We start from the raw sequence: 21,006 nt of genomic DNA, 5'->3' as shown, positions 1-21,006 counted from the left end.
TGCTGTGTAAAACCTACCTCCCAGCAAAGGCTGTGATGAGGGGGCTGTGCAGTCCCCACACCTCTGCTTTTCTGTTTAGCAGAGCCAGACTTCCTACACTGTGTGCAGTGGGCCAAATAGTGGAGGGATCAAGCTTGACTGTACCATCGAACCTGAGATGGGAGTCAGCGGCTCGGTGCCTTGTACGGGGCTACAGGCAGAGGAACGTCCCCAGGGGTCAGGAAAAAGCAAACTGCGGGGCAGCAGTGGCACCTCTTTACCTCCCTAAGTGCACGGGGGTCCAGATTCTTCCGTCCAAAAGTTTCGTTTTTTCCAGGAAGGAAAATGTTGGGAATGTCTGAAGGAAATACTTACAAAAAAAAAAAAAAAAAAAAAAAAAAAAAAAGAAGAAAGAGACAGGAGCTTCAGATCGGGCCAGATAAATGTCAGCCCTCCCGTATCTGCCAAGGGACTGCTGCATCTGGAGCACTCCTTTCTTCAGCAGGACTGCAAATATGCCCGGCAGAAAACTAAACCCAAAGCATTTCCTCCGGTGTCAGGGCGGCTGTCGGCTTTGGGAACAGAGAGCCCGTGCTGGGGCTGAGACAGCCCACAGGCAGCCACTGCTGCCGAGTGCTGCTGGAGGTGCCAGCGCGGGGACATCGAACCTACGGGGTGCCCGAGCCCGGGCAAAGCGAAATGACAGCAAGGGAGGGCCGGAGCGCTGGGCTGACAGGGAAACAGCCCGGCTGCGTCTTGGGGCGGCTTGCAGCAGCCGGGAAACGATGGGGCGACAGGGGCTTCCTGCAAGCCACTCCGTGCCCGGGAGCTGCTGCGAAAGCCCGTGCGAACCAGCAGGAAGGGAAAGAAGCCGGCGGTGCTGAAGAATCAGCGGCGTCCAGGCGATGTGGCCGCCTGTGAGCCTAGTCCGGGCAGGGCTCCTTCGGCGCTGAGAAACAGCTGCAGCTATCACCGGGTCCGGTCCCTCCGAGCGCCACTGCCCGACCCCGGCCCCCGGGGGAAGCTGCCCACCCCAGGTGAGCCTGCCCTCCCCTTCGGCCAGCGCTGGCCCGGGCGGAGACGGCCAAGGACAGTAGCCGCCGGCGGGGAAGAGCCGCCAGCACCGCGCCGAGGGCCTGGGCTCTCAGTTTGAAGGAGATTCAGTCCAAGGCGGGAGGCTGCCCCAAGTGGCTATCGTGGCAGCGTCGGGATACAGACGGCCTGGGCAGTTTCGTCGAGGTCGCCGAAGCCCCCTCTTGCAGCCCAATCCTGAGCCCGCGCCCCCGGTCTCTCTGCCAGGCTCCGGCAGAGAAAAAACAATCCACCGACCCACGCACTTTCCCCAGGATTCGCCGGGGTTTTAAAAGAGCACGGCCCGCGGTAGAGGAGCCGCAGCCTGCCCGGTGAGGCTGCCACCGACGGGGAAAGGCAGTTCTAGGTCCCAGTGGGTCCTCCGACTGCACCGCGTCCTCAGCCCTACCAGCACCCGTAAGTTCAGCCACTGATCCCGGCTCTCCGGCAGATGGGGGATGGCTCCATCTGGGAAAGGCTTTACCAAAGAAGTGATTAAGGCGCCCGGCCAGAGCTCCTGGGTCCCCTCCGCCTTCCATAGAGGGAACGGGCATCAGGGCTGACCGGGGCAGCTGGGCAAGGTGGCCCAGATCTCTGCCAGGCCCTACAATCCTCACCGTGTGAGTGGGAAAAGGAGGGATGTGGTCTGAGCTACGGCCTGAGGTCTGCTGCGGGGAAAAATATCACTGGGGAAATCTGTGTCCACTCTCAGGAATGACAGAAGCAGCAGAAGTAAGTGTTAAACTAAAGTTTATAAATTAAAAAAACCCCAAACAAACAACAAAACAAGTACAGCGGGTAGCTTACAAACATTCACAATTCATTTGAAGTAAATAATCTAGTTGAGTGCACAGTGCCATTAAAAGGGAAATGGAGGGGGAAAAAAAAGAAGGGGAAAAAAAAAGCAACGAGTTACCTTGGAAGAAAGAGACTGTAATTACATTGCTGAGCAGATCAGAAAGCTCCACCCCTGGAGGAGAGCTCTGAAGAAGAATTCTAAAAGGCACTGATGGTATTAAAGTTTCCTGTTACATCGATTTCTTAAAAAGCCTGACTAGAAATATTCACATTGACTATAAAAATAACAACAACTTTAATACATCTGGAAAGTGCGAAAAATCCATAACTCCTCCCTCCCCGAACACGGAAAGATCTCAGGAAAAAAAGGAAAAGAAGTCAGAGTTTCAATATAAGTCTCACCCTTTTGTGACATATTTATCCTTTGCCAGGGATCATGGAGTACAGGAATAACATGGGCAACAAGAGCAGGGGGACCTGAAAGAGGCTTCCATACATTCAGCACCATACAAGGCACACTCAGTCTGCAACAAGTTGGAAGACCAAGGACTCAGACGACAAAAATAATCTTCCTTACAATCCACTGAGGGAGTCCTTGATCTCCTCTTTTGAGTTGCATTTGGTTTTGCGGGTTGTACTTTCTTTTTTCCTCTCCTTTGTTTTCTCTCTCTTTTTCTCCACACAAGATCGAGTCTGTACCCATCCGAAGCAAAATAAAACAAACAAACAAAAAGTCTACACCAAATACACTGACAACATGGATACCATGAACAAGTTGTGCCGAATCGCGAGAGTCCTCGGCTGGCAGGATGGGAACAGGGTGAGGGTCAGGGTGGGGGTGGCCAAGAAGTCCTACGCTGAAAGAGGAGAGGGTGAAGAACCATCCAAAAATATTAATAATAAAAATAACAATAAAATAATAATAAATACTGTCCGAGGCACTGAGAGCTGCAGCTGGGGCTCTGGACTTGAGAAGCTGAACAGACGGATTGATGGATGGGGGGGTGGCAGAGAGAAGATGGGTTTCCTGGCTGCCAGTGTGTATGCTGGGGGTGTCGGGGCCGGGGGGCTGTGTATGTGTGCCTCTCACTGGGTGCCGGCAGCCGCGGCGCAGGTGGACAGAGCCCACCCGGGAAGGCAGTAGTAGGGGTAGTAGTAGGACGGCTGGAGGGAGAGCAGCGAGGGCGGCCGCAGCACCTCGCCAGGGTGATACTGTCTCTGGTCGTCGCGCACCAGCACCTTGACGGCCACCTTCTTGGCGGCGGGGGCGGCGGCCAGGAGGTCGGCGGCCATCTGCCGCCGCTTGGTCTTGTAGCGCCGGTTCTGAAACCAGATCTTCACCTGCGTCTCGGTGAGCTTCAGCGAGGCGGCCAGATCGGCCCGCTCGGGCCCCGACAAGTAGCGCTGGTGGTTGAAGCGCCGCTCCAGCTCGAAGACCTGCGCGTGGGAAAAGGCTGCGCGAGAGCGCTTCTTCCGCGGTTTCGGAGCCGCCGCCGCCTCCTCCTCCCCCGGCAGCAGATTCCCGCACTTGCCCGCTCCATCCTCTTCCTCCGGAGGGCTGCGATCTGCGGGCAGGGCGAGAGCACGGCGGTCAGGGCAGGCGGGCACCGGGACAGCGGAATCCGCGCTCCTCGCGGGGCCCGCACCCGCGCACAGGCGGCCAGGCGCGCTCCCTACGGCCGGTCCGCAGCGACGGGGCGAGCGGAGAGCCCTCCAAGCCACTGCCCGTCCCGTCGCCGGGACAGCCGCCGGCGGTGGCCGGGGCTTCTCGCTCTCCTTTAAGCGCCGGGCGCCCTGGCGAGCTGCGGGCTCAGCCGGGCCGAAGGCCCTCCCCGATCCGCCCTCCCTCGCCCCGCGGGACGCGTTTCGGGTTTTCTCTTCCCCCCCGCCACAACCGAGCCTGTCGCACAACTCCGGGGAGCCGGCGGAGAGCCACGGTCATGTCCCGTTCCCAGCCCTCCGGGGCCCTCCCGCTCTCCTCGCGCGGGTGCGGAGGAGCCGCCATCGGGGCCGCCCCTACCTGAGACGGCGGCCGACATCTCGCTGTCGCTGAGGCCGGTGGTGTCCCGCTCCGCCGCCTCCGGGGGCTGCGCCTCCTCCTCCGCCGGCCGTTCCCCGCCCGTGGCTTCTGCGGGGCGGGCGCTGCCACCGGCGCCCTCCTCCTCGGAGCGCCGCTCGCCCTCGGGGTCCTCGCTGAGAGCGGAATCTGAGTCCCAGCCCACCGGCGTCTGCGGGGCCGGGGCGCGGGCGGCAGGCGCGGGGAGCGGCGGGTCCTCGGCGGCGCCGCACAGCCGCCAGCCGCCGGCCGCCCCCGGGAGCGGCGGCCGCCCCGCCGCGTGGCGGGCGCGCTCCTCCTTCTTGTTGAGGATGGCTTGGATGGAAAAAGGCGTCAGGGCGTTGCCGCCGCGGACGGACATGGCCCGGCGACGGGCAAACCCCGCGGGCGAGCAGCGGACCGTGCCGCACCTTCAGCTGGGCGACCGCATCGCCGGCCGCCGCCGCGCCGGTGCCGGGCCCTGTTCTGCCGCCGGGAGGGCGGGCGCCAGCAGGAGCAGCCTCTCTGCGCCACTGCCGGCCCGCCCGCCCATAGGGCCGAGGCCACCGGGGCCACCGCGCTGCGCCGGGCGCCGCCGCGGGTCCCTGGCGGCACGGGCGCTGCCTCCGCCCCGCTCTGTCCCGCCCCCGCCCGCCCTCCGCTTTTTCTGCCGGCGGCGCTGCCATCCCTCACGGCCGCCCGACAGCGCCGGCCCCGCGCCTTCCCATTGGGCAGCCCCCGCGCGCCCCGCCCGCCCATTGGCTCCCGCCGCGGGCCGATGCGGCTCCGCGGGGCGCGCTCCGGGGCGCGCCGTCCCTTAACCTCTTGCGGCCCACGGGGCGCCCCCGCCTCGCCCGCCTCCCCCGGCCGAGGAGACCCTCGAAGGGACGGTCCCTCTCTGTGGCAGAAAGCGGCGGCTTCCACCTGGAGAGTGCGGGATAGTAGTTTAGAGATGTTTCCTTCCTCGCCGCTCCTCAGCAGAGCGCTGCAGCCTGGCGCCGGGGAAAGGCTCGGTCCCGACGGGAGAAGCGGCGGGAACGGGACCAACGCCGTAGTGTGGCGTGTATTGCTCCGTGCCGCTGGGGAAGGGCGTCGGAACTCGCCTGTTCTGAGTCTGTCGGGGGCCGAGACGCCGTGCCCGTGAGGGGCTGTGCGTGCGGTGGGATGAGCGCCCAAGCCCCCGGCCGCCCGCGCTTTCGGGGTAAACGCAAATCAGCCTCGGCCGGTTTTGAAAAATGCGCTTTTCACTATTGCGTTTGTTTAAAAACATGGTCGGGTTTATGTTAAGTACGGTCTTCTGTCCATGAGGCTTATAAAGCCCGTATTAGGAAAGCAATTTCTCGCAGATTAAACTCTTTTCCCTAAACGATGCTTTCCCTAAAAGCAAACGGCCCTACACAGGAAGACTTTGGAAACTATTACACGCACGTGAATTGTATATCTGCGACTCGTTGCCAAAACAGCAATATGCCCCCAAGCATCATGTTTTTTTCTTTTCCAAATATTATTGGCTTTCTCGGAGATAATAAAAATACTGGCAAGGGTATCAAGCAGGTTCTCGAGAAATGAAACGCCTGTGCTTCACGAACATGGGTGTTTGGTGCTGGGTGAACGCGGCAACAGAAGGAGATAAAGCACAGGAAAAAGATACCCTCAAACCCGCTTTGGTCCATCAACTAAATTCTCAAGGTGTCACCGGGCTTCTCCACAGGCGTGTGGCCAAGCCAATACTTGATCTCACAGAGATAACGTCGGTTTGCAGTAGACTACGAAGCGACAAGAATTGATTTTCAACGACTCAGGCACGAATTGTTTTCAATCATAATTTTTACATCAAAAATAAATCAATAAAATAAATAATCCTACTTTCATACACAGCGCAAAGCTGGAGAGCACCTCTGCTTAACTAAGCGGGAACTGTCTTTATATTTCTGAACAAACTCAGACCATTTTAATAACCCTACTTGGACTCACCTTTTACCTAGTTTTTTCCCAGGAAAGCCATCGCTTTGCCACCAAAGACTTCGGTATCACGATACACTAAAAAAATATCCGAAGGGTATTTTTTTTTTTTTTTTTAAGATCTGGAGGTAAACGAGAAGCATCTAGGGAAGCTGCGAGAAATCCTCTTACGAGAATATACGTAGGGTGATACGTAGGGCGCTAGGAAGGGTGTCCTGCACGGGTGTTTTAAAGTCTCCTTAACAGCCAAGAGATAGAATTTGGGATGTCAGAAGAGATGAGCGGCCTCAGACGCAGGGACAGAGGAAGGGCTGGAGGTGCGGGTCGTGGGAGTCGTGGTTTGGGTTGACGGCCAGAAGGGGGTTCGGGGCACGGCGGAGACGGGGAGCTGCGGACAGGGAGTCTCTTTTGTCGGGCTCTGCTCAGGTGCGGCAGAGCGCCCAGAGAGAGAGGCAAAGCGGGCGGCTGCCGGGGGCCGGCGAGCGGCCGGCAGAAGAGCGAGCCTCTCCCGGTGCAGCCTCCCGCCGTGCTCCGGCACAGGGACCTCCAGCCCAGGAAGACCCTGATTTAAGAGTTTCGTGCCCAAGCTGTTAAAATACCTGCATATGGTTTACAGTGGCTGTAATTCTTTGCTAATTTGCTCAGCTCTTCCTTCCCCCCCACCTCCTTTTCTCTTTTTCTTTCTTAATTTTTTTTCCTCCTCCGCCTACTCGGGCTATCTCTGCACCCTCTTTCTGATCAGCAAACCCCTGTTTGGGGGAGGAAATGCCTGGGGAAGAGGCCGGGATGAGAGCGAGCGGCAGCGGGGTAAGGCGCAGAGGAGCGGCGGAGGCCGGGCAGGGCCGGCGTGCCGGGGCCGTGGCGGCCGGGGGCCAGCTGGGTGGTCCCGGCTCGCCCGGCCCCCAGCCGGGGAGACGGGCAGCGGGAGGGAGGGAGAGCGGGAGGGAAGGAGGGATGGATGGAGGGATGGGGGGAGAGCGGCGGCGCGGCTGTGCACCGCGCTGGCAGCCCTGGAGTGAGGCTGGCAGCCGCTCCGGCCGCGCTGCGCCGGGGCAGCACCGGAGGGCACGGGCTGCCCGGCCACGGCGTGCGGGGGCACAGGGCTCCCTCCGAGTGGGCGACGGAGAAACCGGGAGCCACCTGTCCTCGCTGGAAAAGGCTCGGAGTGGACATGATGGACGCAGTGGAGCTGCAGGGGATGTCTGAGGAGGACGAGTCCCACCTTCCCTCCACCCTTGACAGAGCTCCGCACCTCCCATTCCTCACCGTCTGGAAGTGGCCACAAGCCTTAATACACACACCGTGATGTACCATAACACACAAGTCCGCCGTTTCTCCGTCGTGTATCACATTTCAGCGGGGAAAGGCCAAACCCGCCGTGCCCACAGCTGCATCTCCCCGCGCCCACCGGAGACCCTCGGCTGGCTGTCCCGGGGCCCGGCTGGCGGTCCCGGAGCCCGGCTGGCTGTCCCGGAGCCGGCTGGCTGTCCCGGGGCCAGGTCGCTGTCCCGGGCTCGGCTGGCGGTCCCGAGCCCGGCTGGCTGTCCCGACCCCGGCTCGCTCCGCTGTCCCTCCGCGGGCAGCGGCGGGCCGTGCCGGTGCCGCCGGTGGCCGGGCTGCCCCACCTAGAGGCGGCCTGGCCGCACTGCCCGGCCCGGGGCTGCCCTCGGGGCTGCGCTCGGCGGGGCCGCGGTGACAGCGGGGCTGGGGCGGACACACGGCACCAAGGCACAGCCCCCTGCCCGGTGTGCAGTGACAAACCACGGCGTGAGCGGGACGGCGGGAGGGGAGCCCGCCTGGCTGCCGGGTGAGGTGGCTTCTCTCAGCCACCTGAGCCGCTCTGCTTGCCTGCCAGGTGAGAGGCGGCGCTCTCACAGAAGCAGCGCATAAGACATGTGGGGTGATGAAATGGGGAAAGATATGTTCTGCTTTTAAAAGCCTTTTTACCACATGTGAAAGCACAAGGAAAGATGGCTGCAAAACCTTTAAAAAGCCTTTGTAAAGAGCACAGACTTTCTCCATAATATACACTGTTGTATAAAAAGACCCAGATGAGCCCTTGGGCAGGAGTACAGTGCACTGGGAAAAGGAAGTGTTATAACTTTTCCTTCAGGGTAGGATTTGCCCAGTATGAGAAAATAATTAGTGGTGTAATCTCCATGTGCCAGTTTTGGGGCAGAGCCAAGCTAGCACAGCACCACTTCTGCCTTCCAAGCTCTTCTCAGCTCTGAGGCAGGCCAAGGAGTTTCATGGCGAGGGGCTACCACACACTGTAGCCCCCTTGGCAGCACCTCCCAGAGCCTGCATGGTGGTAGGTATTACATTTGCCATACCTTATTAGAGGTGATTTTTTTTCTAGACACAAGCTGTCTTCCCAAACTGATTCTCCTCTGGATATACTCAGTGCAATGCAAATCCTTGCTGAGTCTCCTGCTGGGTCTTTCGGGGACTTAGGTGGAAGATGGCAGTGGTACAAACAGTGTTTCCTTTGTAAGGAATTTGAATCCCTTTTTGGTAATGGGGAAGATTTCTTTCATGGCTCTTACCTCAGCCTTGCTGCTCTCTGGCTATGCAACAAAGGCACACAAACATATTCTGGATAATTTGCTTGTTTTGCAGGAAAATCTTATGTCATCTACTTTTGAGCAGGTTTTGACTCTATTTCTTGAATCATAACAATTCATTTCCAACAAATGTAACTGTAACTATACAATAGGTGACAGCTGTATATCTCTAAACCACTCTCCTGTCAAGATTTCTCTATATATTTCATGAGGGATCTCATATAAGTGACTGCTGCAACACTCAGTCTTCAAATTGCTTTTTGCAGTTGACACCAGCATCCTGTGATGTTGCTGAGATGTCAACTGTAGGATGCTTCCAGACTTCAGTGAGAGAAGGATTTACCTTCCACAATTAAGAGAAAAATTTGAATGATTATTATGATTCATCTAAATTTGTGCAAATATAATGCTGACAATGAGAACTTTATTCTCACTGAAGTGACAACCTTTTAACCAATTAGCTCAGTAGGTTTTAATAGCTGCTTTACAATCCCTTTCATTCCTTATATGGGGAAAAGCCCACGTCCTTTAGGGCTGGGAAGCTCAAACAAAAACACTTCTGCAAGAGCTTACAACCAAACTGAAAAGAATGCTTAAATTTTGCTGGTTGCATATATACAGTGACACAATTTCTCCCAGTTTTATTGCTCAGAGATGCTGTTTCTGGGAAAACCAACCCAAATCTCCCTCTTGTTCCTTCATCTTTACACTAACAAGTGTAAAGATGGAGAGTACCAAGCCTGAAAAGAAACCTACCAACATTTCATTTCACTGCATGGCAGTTTCTCCTGAATTATTCCTCTTTGCAAGACCTTGAAAAGGAAAAGACATGCAGGCAGTCTAACCACATCATGCTCTCAGGAAGGAGGGGAGCTCCATGGTTGTGTCTGATGCTTAGTGCCAGGGGGCAACAAGTTCTGTACACACTGAGAGCCCTGTCCCACAACTGCCTTCAGGCACCACAGCTTTTGAAATAAATCTTCTCTTGGACTGTCTCGTTATTTCTACTCTAGATTTCCTACTAAACACATAAATGGCTATATATTCCTTATTTTCTGTAGGATACTAATACAACCTGGATAAGATTAGCTTATTTTAGTAACAAAAACCAAATCAGCATATGCAAATGGACAGGTGCTTCTCACAGTTATTAAGTAAAGCTTTTGCAGACCCTGTATTTAGCTTTTAATCTGTTTTATCTGTAGTCCCTGATAGAAAAATTGAAGTAGAAATGTCATGTATGTGTGAGTCATCCATACAGTATATTTACTTGTTCTGAATTTTTCCCTGTTGTTTAGTAGAACATTTTAATGACTGTCTATCATATTACAGTATATGCATTTGCTGTGTGCAAGTCTCTAGGCTTTTAAGAACACTCCTAGCACAGATTAATCATTTGGTGTTTATTTGATACAACATCATATGAAGCCCAGGTTTCCTCTACCACTGCTCTTCTACCTATATAGAAATAATAACCTTTCCCACTTTTTGTTTGAAGTAGTTGAGCTCACTTTTCACATATGATGGACTAACTTGGTAACTAAGTCAATGGCTGCATTGGGGTATTTAACATTTAAATATTTTTATTGCATTTGATGCTTAGGTAAATCAAATGAGCCTCTCAGGATACTGGCACCATTTACATTTCAAAAGTGATTTTACCTCTTTGTCTAGGAGTCACCTCTTTTATTGATAGCATTCAGCAGTAATTTTATATTAATGTTTCTATCTGTTTATTATTCATATCAGGAGTAGACACGCACCAAAGGTAAAATCTGGGAGTGTTTGGGACTTATAAATTTACACAGATCACTGGTTGCTCAAAAATTTCAGAATTTGAGATCAAGGACTTGTTTGTTTCACATCCTTCTCCCACTGAATAGGAAGCCTGAACTGTGGAGATAGGATGTGGCATTTCTGTGTGTTTTGGGCAGTCTCCTGCATGCAGTGCTGGCTCTTGGGATGCTGCTTGGAGGAGCAGACCTGACTCAGTAGCTCCTGTACTGGCTCAAGTGTCTCAAACCTGGTGTGCTGTGAAGATGAGAATTGTGGAATATCCATCCTATTTTGGATCCAGGCCCATGTGATTGCCTTCCTGTGTTGGAAGGGCAATCAGAGGTGTCAGAGCAGCAGCAGCTGCACCCAGTGATGGGTCTGGTGCCAGGAGTGCCCATTGTGCTGTCCAGCAGAGAAGGAAGCCGGGCAGCTTAGACCAAGAGTCTCAGCCCACGTGGGGGAGGCACCCCAGCCTCCTTGAGAGCACTGTGACCCCTCTGGGAGGGAAGGCCCCAACTCTGCCTGCTGTGTGATGGGGCTCCATGCCTGCAGCTGCCTCGCAAGCTCACAGTGCTGGCCTTGCCCAGTGACCTGAGATGGAGCAGCCAAGCCAAGCAGTTTGAGCATGGAGAGCTCGGATCCAGGGTTGAGTTTATGGAGTTAGGGCAATTAGCAGGTTCACTGTGTGAGTTGTTTCCACTGGCAGTGATTTTGTGTGTACAGTGACTGTACATTTCATCTGAACACAGCTTTTACATTAAATCACTAATTCTTTTGGCTTGCTCAGTGAGAATGCAAATACTTACATAAACTTCCCAACTAAATTAGTGACTCTCTTTTGTTCAGTACACCTGCAGATTTAATTGGCTGCCTGGAAATTACAAACCAAAAAATCAAGCATGACACAAGTTGTCTGCAGGCAATACAGGTATTGTTCTTATTTTCTAAGTATTTCTTAAAGGAAAGAGCCTTTGGGCACGTCAGTTGTGGATGACTACAAATAAACACCCTGTCTTCTCCTTTGTACCCTACCCATTACATGACCAAGTGTAAATGAGATGGTTGGAAAAGCATCCAGTACCAAAGGATTCCTGTGACTTAGTGGAAAACTCTTGTGATGGGAGATGGACAGAAATGCAGGCGGACAAAACATCAGTTATGGATTCCTAGGAAAACTGAGAAAATCCTTTTATTTCTCCAGGTTTTTCACAACTAAAGACTGCAGAAATATGCCTGCAAGTGAACCGCAGTAGAGGAGTGCTGTCTGGAAGGAATATTTCCAAGATGGCAAACTGTGATATCCTGCACTATGGATGAGGTTATTTTTGGCAGGACAAATGAGAGCTTTCTGCTCTCCCTGCTTTGGAAGGAGGGTAGTCTGTGGTGTGACCTTCTGGTGCTTTATAGTATCATCTGTATTTTATGAGAGCTAATTAACAACACCATGCTTTTATGAATGTTCTCTAAGGTTTCCAGCCCTGTACAGGACCAAAGTAAACTGCTGCCTGTAGGAAGCATTAAAACACAGGCTTTGGTCAAAAATGTTCCTATCAACTCTCCTTTTATATCTCTGGAGGACTTCAGATGTTTCTATATTTCTTTCACACACTGTACACTTTGTGCAACACCTCTCAAAGACTGTTCTGCACCAGACATGCTCCCTCATCAGGAAACACAGCTCAGTAAAATGAGTTGTTATGCTTTATAGCACCAAAAAAAAAGATGTTTGCAGTATAGTCTTCTACCAAATAAGCAACAAAGCTGTTGTAATCCCAGATTTTTGTGCTGTTGTGATGATTTGGTCTGGCTGACTGAGCTTTCCAAACACAGATGGTATGTATGCCTATGGATCTGTCATGGATATCCATACCTCTGACTTTACCCATAGTCATCATGCAGGGAACAAAAATCTCCCATGGGCAAAGGACCTTCATGTACAATCATATTGCTTTCACAGGTTTTAATTTATCTATTTTAGAGTGCCCTTGACATCTCTGCAAGCATAAGACCTGACTGTTGACCCTGAACCCCTGTGAGCTGTTGGCAGGCTCTGGAAGAGCAGCAGTGTGCTGGAGGGAAGAGTGGACATCCTGCAGTCTGTGGATGATATGGAAGAACTTCCACCTTCCAACCCCAAATGCCTCAGTCCTTGGCCTGCATATGGCCAGGTGCAATCCTACAGCTCCTGGAGCTGCTTTCTTCATGGTGACTTCAGCAGCAGGCCCGGGCAGCTCAGGTACCTGCTTTGGTGTAAGGTAACAGCTGCTTTTACAGAGGAGATGTTAAATGTCAGAACACCTGGATAATGAGATAGTGAGATCCTTTCAGTGAGGACAAGGCAAGTCTAGCGGCTGTGGAGCTGAAAAGACAAATCAGTGTCATGGCAGGGATCTCTTTTGTTCCCACAGCCCCAGCCCTTTGGACATGGTACGTGGTAGTGGTACTTGTGAGCTCTGCAGTGCCATACTCTTGCATTTAATAAACTGCTTTTCAGAACGTTTTGATTCTGAGACTCATGATAAGACCAACTTATGAATAGAATGGGTTGCTACAGGCTGTAGCTTGCTTAGATACATATTCCTTGTCCTGTGCCCCAGCATCTGGGCCCCAGCTGACAGAAAAGTCTCCTGTGCATTTTCTCCAAGAGCCAGAGAGTGTTCAATAATTTCCTTGAAGAACATGCTTTATATTCCCAGCTTCTAAGTCAGCTGCTTTTTTGATTTTGAGTCTGTCCCAGTTCTTGTTTTCTGCATCCTGGAAGCCTAAAAAGTGATTCCAGTCACATTAGAGTTAACTGAAAGAAATGAAGAATAAGGATGGCTAAGGAAAAGGGGATTATGATTGCTTTACTTGATATTTACACAATTTCCCTCATCATATTGACTCCCAGAAGCTAGTACAAATAAGGTGAAGGCCCCCAGGGTAAAGGCTAACCTGGGCCAATGTCAGTACCTCCATGTGCGTTTTTCACCCACAAAAGTTCTTGGTCATGCCAGAAAGACTGAGACAAGGGAAGTATGGAGCTGAAGATGGGGCTTTTTAAGAAATAAAAGGAGGACAAGGGCAAAGGGAGAGGTTGCATTATATGTGATTCAAGGGCATGCAAGAAACTGATGAGGAGAAGGGAAAGGGAAAGGGAAAGGGAAAGGGAAAGGGAAAGGGAAAGGGAAAGGGAAAGGGAAAGGGAAAGGGAAAGGGAAAGGGAAAGGGAAAGGGAAAGGGAAAGGGAAAGGGAAAGGGAAAGGGAAAGGGAAAGAACAAGCGGAAAACAAAGGAGAATGAGGTCTGAGAGGGACCCTGTGGGAGAACTGAAATGTTGAGATGGGAACAAATGGACATTCAGTGAAAGACAGGTCAAATGAGAAGTGAGGATGGTGGGAATTAGTCTGGAAAAGTGCTAGGAATGGGAGGCTAGAAGATGAGAGAAGTGAAAAGGAGCTAAACAAGGAAACAGAACGGAATGGAATGGATGGTTTCTATTAAACCACCAAATCTAACTCATTACACTTGAGAAAAAAAAGTTAAATGCACTGTTCCTGAAGAAGTTTGATGTGCCTATAAAGATAGACCCATATTACACGGAATTTAATATTGCATCTGGAAACAAAACACTTGGTGGGTTGGGAGTTGTGCATGGTATGCTGTACAGCCTTCTCATGGATGCAGAGTTGAAGAAAGGTGTTTCTGCTCACAGGGGTGAATCCTGCCTGTGCCGTGCAGAGAGCAGCAGCTCAGGAGGAGCTGGATGGGTGGCTCAGGACATCCAGGAGCATAGCACGCCAGCCCTGCCTTGCTCCTCTCAGGAGCCCTTATGGGTCTGGTCTAAGCTGCCCCGGGCTCTGGGCGCTCCAGCGGCCGGAGAGGGATGCAGCCTGAGCCTGCCTGCGCGCACCCTGCCCACCGCTTACCTGGCAGGCACCCGTTGCCATCTAGCGGCTATAGGAGGACTCTCTGTGCCTGGAAAACAGGTTTTTTTGCAACCGAATTGCAACCCAGCAATTAGTTTTCGAGAGAAGATTTGTGCAATTTGTCCCCACAAGCTCCAGAGAAACTTGCTCAGAAGCACAGTGATGCTTGGAGTGGAGAGTGGGCGTCCCTTTCCAGTAGCACCCAGAGTTTAGCCTTGCTTTGCAATTAGACAGGTTATTCACCTGTCTTCTAGGTGGGCATTTTACTGAAGGAGGAGGCTGGGAAAATCTCAAAAGCAGCCAAATGAGACCTCAGCCCTGCTGGGCTGGCTCTCTTACTGACAAATGGGAGCTCAGCAGCGCCAGGATCTTCTCCTCAATTTTGATGATTCAGGCCAGATTATTGGAATAAGCTGGAAGTTTTTGTCAGTATAGTTTAGTATTTTCCCCCTTGCTAGATCCCAACTGAACCAAGACAAAATTCTCTAGTTGTTGGGCCAGCACAGAGCAACGTTGAACTGGCTCCAGACCATTCCTCTCCCCTGGTCCCTGAGAATTGAAGACATGGTGCAGATGGACAGTTTAAGACTGATGTCCTTGAGTGAAAACCAAAGTAATTGGACTCCCTTTCCTTTTAGAGCTGCCAGTCACTTTCCTTTTTTTTTTCCCTGAAGAAAAGAGATGATAAAAGCTGAGAAAGGTGGAAAAAGAGGGAGAAGAGTGAAGAAATGAGATCTGTGAACCATGCCCTCTATTCACTGCTGTCCTTGAACAATCCTGTTATTTCAAGAGATCAAGTGGAAAAGTTTTAAGAAAAGAATTAGGAGAACTTGGAAAAGTGGAGCACCTCCCTTGCCTATCATATGACTTCCTTGAAAGAGAGACCACTATGAAGGAAAGGAAGAATTTTCCTTCTCTGTCTCATAGAGTGCCTCAATACAGAACATCCCCACATCCTTTCCTGTGGTAGCATCTACTTGGCTTTGTCTTCACTTGTGATGGATTATTCAGTTTTGGGTTATTGCCATTGTGGTGTATAATCATCACAGCAAATAATAACCAATTTTACTTTAAGTACTTATCACTTACACACTGAGCCTATTGCTGTTTTCAGAACTTCCCCAATGCTGGAAATACAACAAAACTGTGAGAACATTCATCACGAGGTGATAGTGGTAACTGGACACTATTTTGTTCATGCAAGAAAAATGAAGCTCACAATATGTCTGTGACAGGAAAGCTTTGTGCATGTGTTACACAGCACAGCTGCCTTTCTTCTTTCTTGGATGCACTTGAAGAGAATCCTTGAGTCTGCCAGCTCCAGGCTAAGGCAAACCAAGGTATTCCTGCAAAGCATGACTGCAGGGCAAAAATCTGAAGCTGTTGTATGAAAACCCCCCACCAGAGATGCTTTATAATGAAAAAAACCTCCCAGCCTTTTATTTATTTTTTAATGCAGAACTCTATCCTTTTTATATGTTTCTTTCAAAACAGATGAAACCTTTGCTCTATGCTTCTGCCTAAATTGAGATTTTCACGCTGTCCTGTCTTTTCTCTTTTTTTTTCAGTAGAAAAGTGGGAAGGAAAGTATATGAGACACTGAAAGCTGAGAACAAATACAGCTTTGATTTTTGAAAACAGAAAAGTAACAAAACTTGATCAAGCAAAAAGCAGGTCTTAAGGGGGTGGGACCTCACTGTAAAGAGATATGGTCATACAGGGAATAAAAGGCAAAAATTGCAACAGAGAATTTCAGGCTAGAAATGAATTCATTAAATCTAAAATTCTTTAATCATCAGCAGGGGTTGGGTGACATGGGGGTGGTGTGTGGTATCTGTGGGATCTGGTTAGACATCACATACTTGGAACAACCTGGAGCAGCCTGCCCAGTTGACTAGCCCTTCTTCCCCCACCATGAGAGTGGCTGTCCTGTGCCTGACTTCCAGAGGTGTTGATGCCAAACCTTCATAAAGAAATGGACCAAGTTCTCAGAGCCTCCAGCCCCTCTCTGGTAGTCTGGTTCCACCCAGCACTGTTGGCAGCAGGGTGTGGAAAAGGGCACAACCTCCAGGGCCTCCCTGGGCTCTGTGGCCCTTCATGCTCATATCTGGTGGCTCCTCTTCTCCACTTTCATGCCTGTCTCTGTCCCCAGGCCCTCCTGTGATCCAGAAGAGTAGGTGGCATCTTGCTGAGAATGGATGACTACCATTTTACTTTGATTAGGGCTTCCCCAAGAGGATATTTCCTGTCATCGAGGGCCACATAGGGTTCTAAGTTCAAAATCAGTTGAAAGAAGTTTTATCATAAGTTTTATTTTTCTTTTTAAAGTGGCCTTATATTGCCTATTTACTTAGCATGAAAAATCCTGAATAAATAGAGTTAAATAAGCACTATATTACTGAGCAATCTTTAGCTCTTGTTTATATAAAAAGAGCAGAGTGAACCTATCATTGTCTGAAAGGAAAGCCACATTCCAAATCTCTGCTTGCTTTGGGCACCAAAGCGGGAATGACTATTTAATTTTAACATTTTCAAGTTTATATACTGGAACTGATGCTGGAGTATCATGAATGTGATCACAGAGCATTTTTCTTTCATGTATTCCTCTTTATTCATTCATTTTAATGTATGTTGACTCATATAAATCATCGCACAGCATGTGTGACATGTTACAATGAAATCTAGAAAAGAAAAAGGCATCATTGGAGGGCTGAGTTCTGCAGTTGACAGTAGGACTGATAGCTTTGATACTGCTCTGTTATTCATTCTCAGTTACATCCTCAGTACACGTACAGAGGTACAGCCAGTGCCTGTGCTGTCCAGCTGTGTGATCAGCAAAGGAGCTGTGCTTAAAAATGTGGCTCAATTTTGGTCTATTCATGTGGTTTGTGAGGGTCCAAATTATTCTGAAATATGTTATAGAGATTTGTCTACTTTAGCTGTATTCCCACCAGCTAGTTAACTGGAGAAGAGCTGCACTTTGTGCGTGGCTCAGCTGGAGCCATGTGTAAGCATTGTCCTTCCACAAGGAAAAGCCCCACATGCAGCTCACCAGGACTGCAGCAGGTACCTGATCTCCAGACTGAACTGACAGAAAGGTTTATGTTTCCCCAGTGGAAAGCATAGATATTTTCAGAGTATTTGGTGACACCAGGGGCCAGGGCTCTGAGAGAGCTTTCCTACATTTCAGGGGACCTGAGCTTGCTGATATGTGATATTGATGGTGAGGGTAGAGATACATGCCTTTCAATTGTCAGTATAATTTGTTGTCAACCCTAAACAAATACACAAAATAAAAAAAATCTCATCCTTGGTGATGCATAATCTATCCTTCTTTTAAGAAGCCTCTTTGTTTTGTCACTAGAAAGGATGAAGCCCACAAATTACCTCACTGTTCATTTATACACCTCTTATATTGATAGAGAGGTACCATGAGTGCCATAAATGGGAGAGCTAATGGTGGACCTGAAGATGAATGTAAATCCATGGTACAATGGGAAGGTGATTTCACAGCCCCTCTCTGCCTCAAGGATATCTTTGTGCAGGCAGCAGTATTTGTCCAGTTTCATCAGCAGCTGGTTTAATAAAACAATCACATTAAAAACTAATCTGCAGTTTTGTTTTGTTTTGTAGAGGTAATTTCAAATCCAGCAGTCTGTACAACTCAACACTGGCATGGAGAAAGGCACTGGCAAAGGGGCAGAAAAGGGAAGGTGAAAAGTGTCTTGCAGTCACAGCCTGACCATGCAACCCCACCCCTCTGAGAGTCAGTGCCAAAAATTTATTCCTGCCCTACTAAGTCACGGCCATTTCAAATCATATTTTCATTCCCCGGTTGTTTGGCAAGAGTGTTATGTTCCTAGCTTTAAATACAGCTATCCAGGGACTCCCAGCAAGACATTTATTTTTATTATGTTTTTCTTTTGGACTTTATTCACAAAGCCTGCAAGGATAACTAAAAAGCTGAGATTTGAAAGAGGAAGTGGGTTTAAATGAGAAATACCCTTTCAAGGAATTTTGGTGAAACATCTTGAAACAGAGATTAGAATGGAGATAGAATTTCCTTGGTGTTTAAACTTTCTTGTAGAGAAAACCCACCCTGTTTGAAACAGGCCCCAGATTTTTGAGGAGCTGATGGAAGTAATGGAGTGTGATGTACATAGCTGGGACAAGGAATATACTGGAAGAAGCGAGCACAGGATCTTTAAGAAGTTGCCAAGACCTGCAGAAGGCTGACATGGGCAATTTCCTCCAAACTGAAGCTACGAGCAGATGAAATAGATGGAAGGTTGTTGGAATTGAAGGTATGAGCCTTCTGAGCTCTATACAAAATGAATGAGCAGGCAATTATGAGGAAACCGGAGTTATCAAGAGTTTGGAGTAGGTGTGTGCTGTGTGAATGTGCAGTCACCTTTGTCAGGAGGGTCCCATTAAACCTTAAAATGGAAAATTTTACTGGGAAGAGAATAAAAGTGTACTAGTTACTTTCACTCTTTACAATATGAACAGGGACAGCTTCAAGGAAATCAAATGCTGCTTTGGAAGGATCTGTAAAGGCACTCAGTGCATTCCAGATTCAGAGTAGCATCTCTCTCTCTTCAGACCAGTGACGCTCGGTGTTGCAGAGGTGCCACCACCTCTTCCAAAAGCAAGGGAGTACCAAAAGTCTGTGGTGGCAAATGATCTTTTCTTAATGCAGAACCTGATACAGGTATCAGGCCACTTTTAGGTGTAGACACCTAAGCTGATGTTGGACTTGCTTCACAGTGGACATCTACTGATTGTCACTATGACCAGGAGCACCTGCTGCTCTTGGTTGCCAAGTGTTACGGGACAATTTTTTACTGAGTTTCTGGAGAGATTAAAGCAGCTCAGGACCTTATGCAGCCTCTGAGGGACTGGGGCCAGAGATTGTTCTGTATAGGATAGTCTTGGAACATTGGTTGGGAGAGAAGAAACAGTAGATGTGTATTTGGGATGGATGTCACAGATTAACCGGGCCTCCCTCAAGAGAGAAGTAGATGTGTTACTAGATAAACTGTTGGAATAGAAAACTGAAGTACTCAGAGATCTGCCAACATCAGCAAAAACTTTGCCCCAACTTCTGAGTGCACCTACTGACTTTGGATCAGGTTCTAGAGGGAAATTTCACCAGTTGCAAGACTTAAAAGCTTGCCAGGCCCCACCTAAAAATGAAAACTGCAAACTTGTAACTGGTGACCCCCTAGCAGATTTAAAAACCCACCACAAAGAAAAACAACAAATTCATTAGTGTGATTTAAAATCTATATAGTACATAAAACCATAGTATTTCAAGTTGAAGAGAGTTAAGAGGCAAAAATAGCCTTTAAGTAGAATGCATCAGAAATGTGAAGAGATCCTGAGAACAAGCCAACAGCCAGCTGGTAACACAGGCAGCTGTGGTACGGCAGCAGGACTCAAGGTCCTGTTCTGTAAAACTCTGGGAGGAATTAAACTCAGTCTTCCACCAGCACATCTCTGCACACTCGGTATTTTAATATTCAAAGAAATAAAGTTGTCCCAAGAGAAGGAACTGGAAGAACAAACAGCCACTAAAACATAAAAGCCAGCCAAGTGGTTTAGAAATTGACTGGGATTGAAGCCGAGTGAGCCACGTTATTGCACCAAACGGCCCTCAGCAAATCTCCCCACAAAACACTTTCAGGACATTCTGTTTCATCACAGTGCAGCACAACATTTTTCTCTGACCTCTCTAAATTTGCATGGGCTAAGGAAGTGTCATTGCTTTATACATATGTCAAGATTCAAGCTGGAGTACAACCCTCACTTCTGAAGATGGATGTGTGTGACTGTGGCGGCAAAAGACAGTCTTCCTCCCTTCCTCCCTCTCCCACTTTGCAACTGTCTTTGATAGGCAGTATGATTTGTCCCAAGATGAAAACCAAGTGAGAATTGAGTATGATTTGTCCCAAGATGAAAACCAAGTGAGAATTGCAGGAGGAGCTGCAAGTCACATAACAAGATAAAATCTTAAAGTAGCTCCAAAGGTGCTTGTATTATAATTGTGGATTCTCTGAAGCCAAAGAGTGTAAACACTTCTAACTCTTCCTGCTCATATATAAACGCTTTAGACCTGCTTGTCGTACATTGGCAATATTTAGGTCCTGGATCAGCAATAACTCCAGTCATAATCATCCACATAACCAGTGTCAGGCTTCTTGTGCCTGACTCTTCTCTCTACTACTTGGCCTTAATGTGACTCCTGCTGCATACACCCAAGGAAAACATTCTTCTTCCCCTCCCTGTCTTGTGCTCAGAAGGGCTCTAGGAGACACAAGGAATGAATGAATGTTCACAACTTCCAATTCTATCACAGAACCACAAAGGTTGGAAAAGATCTCCAAGATCATTGAGCCCAACCCTTGATCAAATGCTGCCACATGAACTCAACCACAGCATGGTGCCATGTCCAGTCACTCCTGAACAGTTCCAGGGATGGTGACTCCACCACCTCCCTGGGCAGCCTCTTCCAAGGCTTGACTACCCTTTCAGTGGAGAAAACCATTCCTTATGGCCAGCCTGAACCTGAACCTCTCAAGTTTTGCTTAACTACAGCAGAGCAGTACTGTTCCTGAAGTGCAATAGTAATTTAGATGACACTTTGAAACTACTAAGCAAAAAAATACTGGAAAAAAAGTTCCCAATAGGGATTGACAGTGATGTAGCCTAGCATAAATGTCTATTTTGCTGACAAGAAAGGTGGCAGCAAGTGAAATATGCATAAGTTGAAAGTCTGTGGAATTGGCAGTTTTTACCCTCTCTTTAAAAGTGGTTGTCTTGCAGAAAGACAATAATAATTGTCTTTAATTCCTTTAATGCTTTCATATTACAGAATAACTTGATCAATGATCAAAGATACATTCCATACCCG

General features: G+C 49.6%; 2 protein-coding genes across 2 annotated transcripts; one reads left to right on the top strand and one right to left on the bottom strand.

Moving 5' to 3' along the window:
* Nucleotides 1–1,877: 1,877 nt before the first annotated feature.
* On the bottom strand, nucleotides 1,878–4,439 carry NKX3-2 (NK3 homeobox 2). Its single transcript, XM_050973266.1, has 2 exons — nucleotides 3,869–4,439; nucleotides 1,878–3,413 (listed from the first exon to the last, which is right to left on the bottom strand). Exons 1-2 carry the CDS (start codon nucleotides 4,263–4,265, stop codon nucleotides 2,935–2,937), a joined length of 876 nt encoding a protein of 291 aa, XP_050829223.1. The 5' UTR covers nucleotides 4,266–4,439; the 3' UTR covers nucleotides 1,878–2,934.
* On the top strand, nucleotides 4,264–4,704 carry LOC127059578 (translation initiation factor IF-2-like). The gene has a single exon (XM_050974082.1). The coding sequence runs from the start codon at nucleotides 4,264–4,266 to the stop codon at nucleotides 4,702–4,704; it is 441 nt and encodes a 146-aa protein (XP_050830039.1).
* Nucleotides 4,705–21,006: the final 16,302 nt, after the last annotated feature.

The sequence above is a fragment of the Serinus canaria genome, chromosome 4 (assembly GCF_022539315.1).
Source record: "Serinus canaria isolate serCan28SL12 chromosome 4, serCan2020, whole genome shotgun sequence".
Taxonomy (NCBI): Eukaryota; Metazoa; Chordata; class Aves; order Passeriformes; family Fringillidae; genus Serinus; species Serinus canaria.
The sequence above is the reverse complement of the archived record's forward strand: the minus strand, read 5'-3'. Positions and strand labels throughout refer to the sequence as shown.